This window comes from Oryctolagus cuniculus, chromosome 8, assembly GCF_964237555.1.
Source record: "Oryctolagus cuniculus chromosome 8, mOryCun1.1, whole genome shotgun sequence".
NCBI classification, from domain to species: Eukaryota; Metazoa; Chordata; class Mammalia; order Lagomorpha; family Leporidae; genus Oryctolagus; species Oryctolagus cuniculus.
In genome coordinates, this window is record NC_091439.1 from 71,600,448 (window position 1) to 71,611,890 (window position 11,443).

The 11,443-nt window shown below is 51.9% G+C and overlaps 1 protein-coding gene across 1 annotated transcript; it reads right to left on the minus strand.

Moving 5' to 3' along the window:
- Positions 1-7,745: 7,745 nt before the first annotated feature.
- ATOH1 (atonal bHLH transcription factor 1) lies at positions 7,746-10,051 on the minus strand. The gene has a single exon (XM_002716987.4). It carries the CDS (start codon positions 9,840-9,842, stop codon positions 8,763-8,765), a length of 1,080 nt encoding a protein of 359 aa, XP_002717033.2. The 5' UTR covers positions 9,843-10,051; the 3' UTR covers positions 7,746-8,762.
- Positions 10,052-11,443: the final 1,392 nt, after the last annotated feature.

Genomic DNA, 11,443 nt, shown 5'->3' on the forward strand with positions numbered 1-11,443 from the left:
TCACAACTGCACATTCCTTTTCTAGAAGTGGAAGCCGCGCAGGCCTCCCCCAGATGTGGGAGGATGTGTGACCTGCTGAGCCATGTGTTACCACAAGGAAGCAGCGTGGGTTAAGATCTTGGTAAAAAAGGGCTCAGAAAGCTACCCCTCAGCACTACTGGTGTGCAGGTGGGGAGAAGGAGCGACAATGCGGGTAGCCTGTGAGAGAATATCTAGACATGACTGCAAATACAAGGTTTACCCCTTAATCCCAAAACTAAGGCCTACGGAGCTGCTGGCAAGCTCTTCTCTTCTGCTCAGAAATACATTCTGCCTTTCAGATGCCTCACACTGCTCCCTTCACTCCTCGTGGACTGAGAGCATCAGTGTCACAAGTCATACAAATCAAATAGAGGTATTATAAAATCGAGTCCTGACTCATGACAGGTAGCAAACAGAACATTTCAAAAACAAAGTTATAGTTTTCAGGCACTCAACTAATCAGGACAGTGGTAAAAGTTTATGTGGAAGAAGGTTTATGGGGCAAAAGCCAAAAGCTCAGATGACCAGGTGAATAAAAAATGGATGTTGTGATCATTGAACAAACCCACAGCTACACATGTGGCAGGTAAATTCTCTTCTCCTTCCAAAGTAAACAATAAAAAAACATAACCCCACTGTCCTACCACTCTTACAAGCATGGACGGAGCAACGGCTTTGGAAAATGACCTGCTTTGGGGCCCCTCCTCTTTGGGATATACTTTTATATATTGTTGGGTAGCCTCATTCCCTAACTTGTTGTGCTATTTAGTATTTAGTACTTGAATGCATTTTTCTAGCTGAGAGTGGGCAGGAATTTCAGTGGAGAATAAGAAGCAGTCATGTCCAACACCAGTCAAACCCCAGCAGTAAAGCTCCTTTCTAAGTGAGAATGACTGGAACCAGCGTGCTTGCTGAATGACATGGAAATCAGTCTGCTCCATGGCCATCTTCAAGGAAATTACATGAAACTCTCTCTCTCTGGAGCCAGTGTTAAATGGAAGAGTTCATGGTTCTCTGACAGCTCCAAATCTGAGCAAGAATGGGAGGAGCTTGTAGCTGACTCAAAATACGCATCTAAGGCAGGAGAAGCTGGCCCTAGACCTAGAAGCTGGATGTCTGTGGGCATGGATTACCGAGGAGGCATTACTTTCAAGAGGTCATTCGATCGCTCTCAATAACTCATTTTTTCTTGACATGATATTATGATTACAGTCTCACTAACAACCACATAAGAAACCAAAGTATCCTCTGGTATCAACAGGAAAAGATTGGGATGGCAGGTGGTTTGAAGATTAGATCTTATGGTTTCAAGCCACTCAAAATCTCTTACTGATTTTACAGGAAACAACGTAGCCAGGGCGCACCTGGAGCTATGAATGAAATGTTTGATGGCAGACTTAAGACTACAATGCTGGGGCCCATTTGCTGCAAGAATGCCAACCTTCCCCATGGGGGAGCTTCTTGCCAGTGTTTTTATTCTGAGATTCCAACCAAGTTCTAAGTTCTGTAGGGGAGGGGATTCTATTTCATTGTTGTATTTCTCCCAGTGGTTAACTCTATCAGTATCCTGTATATCAGTACTCTACTGCTGTATACACAGTAAATGCTCATTCACTGTGGCAGAGAAGGGGGATGGGGGAAAAAGGGGAGATATGACCAACACACAATGGGGGCAAGAGTTTGGTAGAAATGACAGAATTAGTCACTAAAGGAATTCACACATTCATGGGATAATTCATTGATTTCTACATCATAAAACTGGGTCTTTTTGATTATTATGACCAGTGCCAGGAAATGACAACTTCAGCCAAGTTAAAGGTTGCTGACCCCTGCCTTCAAGTGCCCTCTCAATTGAGGCTGGAATTATCAGAGTGATGGAATTTCATCCACCTTTTGAGGTTCAGCCCTCGAACCCAGGGCTTCCGGACCCCCCTCCCTTGCCCTGCTGTTTCTCTCGATTTGTTTAGCCTGCCTGCATAAATGCTTGCCCCTTGCTTTTTTTTTTTTTTTTTTTTTTTTTTTTTTTTTTTTTTTTACAGGCAGAGTGGACAGTGAGAGAGAGAGACAGAGAGAAAGGTCTTCCTTTTTTGCCATTGGTTCACCCTCCAATGGCCGCCGCGGCCAGCGGCCTGTGGCCGGCGCACCGCGCTGATCTGAAGGCAGGAGCCAGGTGCTTCTCCTGGTCTCCCATGGGGTGCAGGGCCCAAGCACTTGGGCCATCCTCCACTGCACTCCCGGGCCATAGCAGAGAGCTGGCCTGGAAGAGGGGCAACCGGGACAGAATCCGGCGCCCCGACTGGGACTAGAACCTGGTATGCCGGCGCCGCTAGGTGGAGGATTAGCCTATTGAGCCGCGGTGCCGGCGCCCCTTGCTTTTCATAAGTGCTTGCTCATGATGATCTTGGATTCCTCCGTCTGAGCCTGTATGATGGACAGTGGGAGGGTGACTGTCTTGTACATTCCAGACTGCGGCTCTTCTGCTTCCAGAGACAGCGGGTACCACTGTAGAGTCTAGATACTTTAGGTCTGGTGCATAGTGCCCCAGGCCGCAGGGGAAAGCAACAAAGCCAGGTCATGGGATCCAAGAAGCTGTTTTCCTCCTCTAGGAAAACCCACTGAATATTGTCAAAGGAGGCAATAGAGGGTTATTAGCCAGTGTCTGTTTTCACAGACAGTCTCAGGAAGGGGTTTAACAGCCGCTCCTTTGGGTTAGTGCTTTGGGGGTCCTTGGATCCTAAAGTTTTCAGTTGATTGAGCAACTGAATCAGCAACACTTAGATTGGAAACATTTTTTTAAAAATAATTAATCCTGCACATTTCTACCAGCTTGTTACCAGAAACAGGTTCCATGATTGAAAATGAGAAGAACTGATCCTCCGTTTTCCTGCTCAACTTTTTGGCCTTGTGCTTTTAGATCTCTTAGGGTTTTGTGGACGCTAAAATACAACGAATGAGGCCTACTCCTTCCTCCAAAGCTACTTCACTCTCAGCCCTGTGTATCCTGGTCCCTTCCCTCACCAGCACCTCACCTCCAAGAGTGTGTAGGGGTGAGAAGGTGGACGGGATTACAGGAAGGTTTCTAGAAAAGCAACTGAATCAAGTCGGTGTCCAGTGGCCCCAGAGAACAAGGACATCTGGTAGTTTGAGAAATCTCAAGATGGCGCCTCCAGGGCTGCCTCCCATTTTCCTTACCCACCCAGACCCCAGCAGGTCCCTGCTGCCTGGCGAACTATCTGCTCATCAGATCAACATGTTCTTGATCAGAATCAGTTTAAAAAAAAAAATAGTGATGGTGGGTATTTATATTGACTAGCATGCTGTTTTTCCTCGTTAGGGAGCAGGCTGACTTTCCAGAATGGACCTGTAAGGTTAGGCAGCAAAAAAGCCTAGCTTGTTGGCCCGTCGACTGGTTGGAAGCAGAGAAATCAGAGGAGCCCGGGCTACGGAAAGGCCCCAAAGTCCTTTTTACTGACATCCTTTCCTTTGCTTTTCTTTACCGAAGGGGCCCAGGGAGGCCGAGTCAGGAGCTGTGTGGCTTGACACGGGGCCCACAATGCTGATGCCCCGTGGTCTTCTCTATATGAACCTTTAAACTCTGAGAACTTTACCGGCGGGAAAAACAAAATCTTGTGAACAAGGGAAGGCCCAAGGAGATGGGTCTCCGTGTGGATTAAAGAAAGCGGATGTTGAGCGGCTCGCTCTGCGCACCGTCCGCGGGGAGCGCGCGAGCATCCGCCTGGCGCGGGAGGATGCGCTGGCGGCCCTGGTCCTGCTTCATTGCTTCAGGTGCCTCCGTCCCCCGCCCCGCGCTCCCGGGACAACCCCAAGCCCTCCCGCCGCCGCCGTCGCCGCCGCCGCCAGCTTCCCCTCCCCTTGGCATTGCTTGGCTTTAACTTTGCGCCGCGTCTCTGCTGGCGGGGCTTGTTGCCGGGAGGTGCAGTGGGCAGTGGCGGCTCCCGCTGCGCAGCCGGGGGAGGAGAGGGGCCCGCGGCGGGCGCGGGCGGCGGCGAGCCACGCTGGCTTCAGTGAGCTCTGCCGGCGGGGGGCCGAGCGCGGCTGCGGCCGCGGCGGAGGCCGGGGTGGAGGCGGCCGGGGAGGGGTGATGATGGTGTTCAATGTGGCCGCGCAGCTCCCCGGGGAGCGCGTGAAAGGGGAGTGCGCTCACCAGCTGACAGCGCGTGCTCCGCTCCAGACGCTCCGCACCGCGGCCAGGAGCCGCTGCCAGCCCCTCTATTGTCAGCCGCGCTCTAATTAAGAAACACTCGCATTACGCCGAGCCACCCCCACGCTTCTTGGTTCCTGTCCTTTTCTTTATCTTCCTCCGACTCCTCTCCTCCCCTGCCTCCTAGGATTTAACCCGTTCTCCGCCCGACTCCCCTTTTTTTGCTATGGGGCAGGAACTTGGCGGTGGGCGCCTGCGACCCTTCTCGGCCCGAAGGGAGAAGACAGCTGCCGCGTGGACACTCAAAATCAGCGCGGAAAACTTACACCTTTGTTTCCACCCGTGCCGCGTCTCGCGTGTCTTATCACGTCTCACGAAAAAACAGTTGCAAGCAAGTTCACTGCACTGGTCATCTGTAACTCTGTCCAGCACTTGCTAGTTGGTCTAGACCACAATGGACCGGTCTGGATAGGAACTGACAAGTGAACCTGCTACTTTTCCTGTCCAGTTCTGCCTAGGGTTTGGGACAGACGGCTGAAACTGATCATATTTTTCGTGAAGTTTCAAGTGCGCTGAGGAGAGAACTAGTACAAGATCTCCTTTGATAAAAAAGCCACTTACTTTATTGGTTCGGGTTTAAATCGCTCAGATCAATAGCAAGACCTCGTGAAAGTATCGGTCGTGCATTGGTTAAGATGAAGGAAATTAGCCCTCCCCGCTTTTTTCCCCCTCTCTGGTCTAACGCGACCCTCGGTCAGCAGCGTCCCATAGAGAACGTGTTACACTTGCCCGTTGCCAAAAAATAATCTTCCTCCAGCTCTCCGTGAAATCAAATAAGTTTCCCCAAGTGTAGGCAGCCAAAATGTCCCACAAATAAAATTGGTGGTGGAGCTGGAGGCAAAGACAGAATATAAAGCAAGCTGCTTAAAGTATATAAAACTCTAGAAAGCCCCAGCAGTGTCGGGAAGGTCCAACCCGATTTATCTATCTTCATTACTTTAAGAAATGCTGGCTCTTTGTTTGTTTGGGTGATATTAAGCATGCTTAACTTGCGCACATAGTTGATGCCTTTGCTAGTATCTTGGATACTTGGGTCTGACTTTGGAAGGTAGAAGCTAATTGCTAATAATGGAGAGAAAGGAACCAGTCAGCATGGCAGGAGTGGTCTGGCATATGGGGAATGAGCGCTCAGAAATACTCAATATTCAAGTTTCCAAAATATTAATGAGATTATAGCAACCTGCAGCTATATGTTACAGCTTGTTAATGGAGTGTAAGAGAGTGAACTGCCAAACGGTTGTTATGCAAACTCCATAACAGAACCTTAAAATGGAAATGTGATTGTACATCTCTTTCAAAGAAATGTCAGCATAAAAGAGAGAGAGAGAGAGAGAGAGAGAGAGAGAGAGGAGTAGAATTAAGAAAAGAGGTGAAAGTTCTCATTTGAACTTTGAGCAATCAATTTACCACAGAGATTTGACTTTTTGTGCATGTTCTGATGGGTTAGAACCGCTCTTCCTATCAGCCTGATACAGAATTTTCAATAACAATATTCTGTTAGGGCTGTTTTACTCTTGAGCAGGAGAATAAAGGACTTTCATAACTGGGAAGCTGAAATTTTCTCCAATTCTGGTGTTAGACCACAAGCAGCTAAGAGTATGAATATCTGCCTCTTATGGTGGCACAAGCCCTTCCCTAATATCTGGACACCTATCAATCGATTTTCTTAGAGGAAACTACAGGGGAGCGTCGACCTGGTGGAAAGGAGTAGCAGCGAACGATTCTGGACATTGCCACTTTCTAGCTGAGTGGCTTCAGGGCGAATTAGGGGCAGCAGTTTCTCATTTATACAAGATGTAAAGGAAGATGTTCCCGATGTCCTTTCTGTTTTTGCTATTTGCATATGTCCGTGCAAAGGAATACCTTTGACCAAGTTTGACCAAGTCTTTTTGACACAAAATGAGCATAAATCATTTTGAAAAATGAAATAGAGATTGCTTTCTTTTACCACAAAAAAAGTACAACTTTTTCCCTTCTGCCTGTCTTTGCCCTACACAGATTCATAACAGGTAAAACAATTCTAGATCGTCTTCTCTCTCTCTGCACGCACCCAAACACCCTGAGCTAAGTAACCATAAAAATATGTGTTATTCTGCACTGGTGCTGGTGCCGGATAGCCACACCTGTTGGGTCTGCTCGTTGCGAGTGAAATGGAAATGTGTTGGAAGCAATCGCTTGATTTATTCAGTAGCCTGAAGATTCCTGATGCTTATCATAGCACAACAAACTCGGTGGGTGCAAAAGGTTATCTAAAGGACAGGTGCATTGTTTCTGCCCCTGGAAAGTGTCACGGGCTGCTGTTCACCTCTCCAGGAGAGCTGTCCAGGCTGTCTGAGAGCCCTCGAAACGCTAGTTCTGCAGTTTCCTCCTGGAGAACAGAACTCCTGCTCCCTTAGCACCTTACTTGCTCTACAAACCCAGTTTGTGGCGCTGTCATCTCTTCAAGGGGCTGGAGGTAGAGATGGATGCAGCAGCAATGAAACTAAACTCTCTTCACTGTGTGTGTGTGTGTGTGTGTGTGTGTGTGTCCTTCCCCTGAAATTTGTTATCTCAGTGAAGACATAAAGCAAAAGATTTGGCTTAAAATCCAAGTTTTCAAATTCAGCGATGCTTCTTTTTTTTCTGATTAAATGTCATTTAATCTTTAAGAAATAGTTGTACCCTGAGATTTGCCAACCAAATATCTTTTTAAAATGCTGACTTCAGCTTTCTCCAAACACACAGGATTGCGTTCAGCTTTCCCAAATCTACAACCCCGACTCCCAGAAGAGGTGTTTTGTTTCCTCTGTAAGGGTACCCGGGATGTGAAGTGAGAGCGCTCTTGAGGTTCTGCTACTGGCTCAAAAGTGCAATTGAATGTTTTCTTAATAGAAGCTAATTCAGGTGAACTAAATAAGCATTCGCTTGTATATTGGAAGCAGCAGGATTTTTGGAAACAGAAAATTGAGTGGAGGTCAACACTTTCCTAGGGCAACTCCAGGCTTCTATTTTAGGTTGAAATAATGAATGCTGATTTCCTTTCCCCCAAGTTCTTTTCCATTGTCCTCTTTCTGTCTTAGGGCTCCCCTCCCTGAAGGGGGGAGGAGGGGGAGAAAAGGAGAGGGAGAGAGAGGGAGAGGGAGAGAGAGGTTGTCTTGTGTATTAGACCTATAGGAAAAGCTTTCCGCTGGGCTACTTTTTAATCAGTGGACACAGCTAACTGGTAAAGCTAACTATTTCTGGCTACATCCTGTGCAACCTGAAACATTTGCCTCTTCTTGCACAGACTGTTGGAGCTGGGAAAATGGAAGACTGGAAAGAAAAGAGTGATCTCACAACTTTGGGTGTTTTTCTGAGTAAGGCTTCTGATGGTCCCTGAAGGCATCCAGTCTACAACATTTTTCTTTAAAGCTAGGAGACTGCGTAAATTCATGTTTAGTCAAAGACTGACTTCAAGTCTTCAAGGTCCTTTAAAAAATGTGTTCAGCGGTTCTACTGGAATGGAATAAGTGACAAATAAATGTTAACTTTTCACGTTTATTTTTATCATTTGCCAAAGGAAATACATAAAACAATGGCAGTTGGCTTTGCTAGGTTAAAATAAAATGATCTCAAATAGAAAATGTAAAAAAAAAGTGAATCAAGGCAAGTAGAAACAGTAGCAAACACTCAATAATAAATAACTTTTTCTAACATCACCAAAGCAAAAATAAAATTGATCAAATGCTTTTGACACTACCAGATGTGTTTTTAAATTTTTTCACTTTTTTAAAATGAACATTTGCAAAAAAGAGCATAAGGACTATTAGTGGCTGTGTTTAAAAATAAAAACAACACCAGCAGCGGGTCTGTAGTTGGCAGTTGAGTTTCTTCTTGGAGTCAAGGCAGCGGCAGCAGCAGAGGGTTATCAAGTGCGTGTGCCAAGGGTCTCCGAAGACGCCCACGCTCTCGCCAGCACACGGACTTACTGGCTTCGCTTCGACAGCGTAGACGCCCTCACCTTCCCAGTTCCCCGATCATCCCACAGCCAAAAGTTATTCACTTTGGAAGCATTCGCTTTGCGTTTCAGAATACATTTTGGAAGACTAACCCTCCCACACGTGAGGGAGCACAACACACAGGGACGGATGCCCAAGGGCGTGAAATCAATTAAACCCGAACCAGCGACAGAGAGGAAGGTGCGAGGTTTGGTTTTGTTTTGTTGTGCAGCGGACTGGCAGCGGGGAGCTGAAATAACGATGTCACCTCTGGGTACGGACCGTATAGCCCGTCTGCAGGGGGAGCGCAAGGTGGGCGGGAAGGCAGCACTTGCACAGTTAAGTTTTCATCAACCCCCGCGGACCGTAGGAAGTCGGGAACAGCGGCGGCATCCGCAAAGCCTCCAACAAAGCTGCCGTCTGAAGCCAAGTCGTTGCTAAACAACGACGGTCGCAGAGCACGACTGAAAGGGTGCGGGGATCTCGAACCGCGGGGGCTTCCCGCGCCTGGGGAGAGGGCGGTTCTGTGTCTGTCTCAGTTTTCAGGGCTCTGTGCCTCCTCCCTAACTCGCCTCGTCCGAGTCGCTGTAATGGGAGCGGGGGGAAAACTCGCCGTCGCTTCTGTGCGACCGCGGCGAAGTTTTGCTACTTTCCTCCTGCACCGGTGGCAGGAGGCCGCCGGGCAGCGAGGGCGACAAGTTCTTTGGCGCCATCATCGCCGTCAGGGCGCTGTCCTCGAACGCGGAGAAGTGCAGAGCGTCCAGCGGCACCGCGTACCCTCCCGCCGCCGAGGCCTGGCCGGAGAAGCGAGTCCGGCAACTCCCGGGCGCGGCGGGCCGCGGGCCCCCTCCCGAGGTCGGCGGGGCCCCCGCCGCCGGCGCCGAGCCCGCGCCGCTGTCGTAGGAGGCGGCGCCGGCGCGGAGGTGGTGGTGGTCACTTTTGCAGGAGGTCGGAGGCGGCGGCGGCGGGGGCGGCGGCTGCTCCCCGCCGCTGGGCGTCTGCAGCAGCTCGGACAGGGCGTTGATGTAGATCTGGGCCATCTGCAGGGTCTCGTACTTGGACAGCTTCTTGTCGTTGTTGAACGAAGGGATAACGTTGCGCAGCTGGTCGAAGGCGTGGTTCAGCCCGTGCATCCGGCGCCGCTCCCTGGCGTTGGCCGCCAGCCGTCTTTGCTTCTGCACCCCGTTCACCTGCTTACTGGAAGGGGCGCGCTGGCGGCTGCAACCCAGCTCGTCCACCACCACGCCGCCTTTCAGCTTGCACAGCTGTTCCCGCACCTTCACGGGTCCCGGGCTCTTGCCGCCGCCACCGCCGCTCCTCCTTCCCAGCTCCCCCCGGCCGTCCGCCTGGTCCCGGGGCGCCGCGGCCTCGGAAGCACCCAGCTCCGGGGAATGCAGCAGGTACTGGGCGCCGCGGGCCGTGCAGATGCCCTGCAACGTGGGAGCCAGCCAGGCGCGTGGGTCCGTGCCGTCCAGGAGGGACAGCTCGGCCGGGTAGACGGAGTGCTCCCGGGCCTGCAGGGCCGCCGGTGGCTGGGGCGGCGGCGGCGGCGGTTGCGAGATGTGGTGCGGCTGGGGGTGGCGAGGGTGCTCCCCCAATTCCTTCACTTCAGCCCACTCTTCTGCATGCAGCAGGCGGGACATCGCACTTGCACAAGGCTCGGAGACGCAGGCTCGGAGGAGGCACCGGCAAAGCAGCTCAATCACCCAAAAAAAAAAAAAAAAAAAAAAAAAAACCACACACACAAAAATCCACAACCCTAGCCGGGGCTCTACGGCGACGTCTGATTTTGGTCCCCTGCTCGACCCTCCCCCACCCACTCGGAGATCACACACCAGGTCGCGTGCAACGAAGCTTCTCCGGTTGCCGAAAGCGCTGCGCCCCTTTAAAAAGCGGCACGCGCCACTGTGCCCCCCCCACCCCACCCCGCTCCGCTCCCAGCCCCCTCCTCGCGCCAGTCGCGTGTCTGCTCAGCCAATGGAGGGCGCGGGCCGGCGCGTGCGAGCAGCCAATCAAAGAGTTGGTACACCCGGGGAAAAGTTCCTGGGCGCGCAGGCCGCCCGCGCGGGCTCCAGGGTTTTTTTTTTTTTTTTTTTTTTCCCTCCTTCTTCTTCCTTAAGTTCGTCAAATTCATATGTTAATTGCGGGGCTGTAATTGGACTCCCGCGTGTGTCACCGCCCCGGCGGCGGGGCTGCGGGAGCCCGGGCTGAGTGGGGTCGGGCGTGCGCGGCGCGGGCGGGCCTGGGCGAGGCTGGACGCGCCCGGCGCCCGGGGCGCACCCGGCGGCGCTGCGGCGCGCGTCCGCCTGCCTGCCCCGTGTGCCATTTACGATCACTCCTGTAGGATAGCGTGCGACTGTTCCTAGATGTACAGTTGCTAAATAACGCCTTTCCAGCCAAAGAACTGTTAGAATAAAAGCTTGTGTGTGTGAGTGTGTGTGTGTGTGGCAGGGGAAGAGGGTCACTGTCTACCAACATCCAGATGCCCCGGCCCGCTCTGTCCCCCACCCTGCGGCCGGCTGGGGTGGTCCTCTACAGAATGCCCTCGGCTAAGCGAGATTCTAGGGCAGGGGTCTCTTCCAGTGTGATTCGGTGTTTCAACACACACAGGGTAGGACTCCTCTCTAACCGCGCAGCCAGGGCACAGCGCCCGCGCCCCCTGCAAGTCTGATCCCTTGGAAGGGAAAAGCTGGAGTTCTGGAGCCTTCTGCAGCCGGGTGCCCCTGGTTTGCCGCATTTGTGGCTTCTTGCGCAAACATCCAGAAACCACAGCCTAACTCACCCCTACCTCCCGCGTATAGCTGGGGTGTGTGTGCGCTGCCCGGGCGTACATCCCGGGAAGTCCTTGGCCTACATGGGACGCCAACTCCAGCGCCTGCCCTCCCGGGGAGTCCTGGCCACTTTTGTTCACAGAATAGAGCCAACCAGAGGCGTCCTCGGCGGGGCCACGCCCCGGCTTGCGCCTGCCAGGGGGGTGGCCCAGCTCCCCAGTGCTCTGCGTGCTCTCTGGCACCACCACCGCTGGGGCGCGGGGCTGGGATGCTACCAGCCAGTACTCCTGCTGCGGTGGCTGTCACCCTGCAAGGAATTTCGTCTCCTGGCGACCGCGGTGGCCCGAACAGGCAGCAGAGATAGCTCTCAGGAGCCTGTCCTTGTTCAGGGTGCGCAGCCGACTGGAAACTGGTCTTCCTAGTATTCTCAGCAACTTTCTCTAACCTGCCGTGGAACACCTTGAATAGAAGTT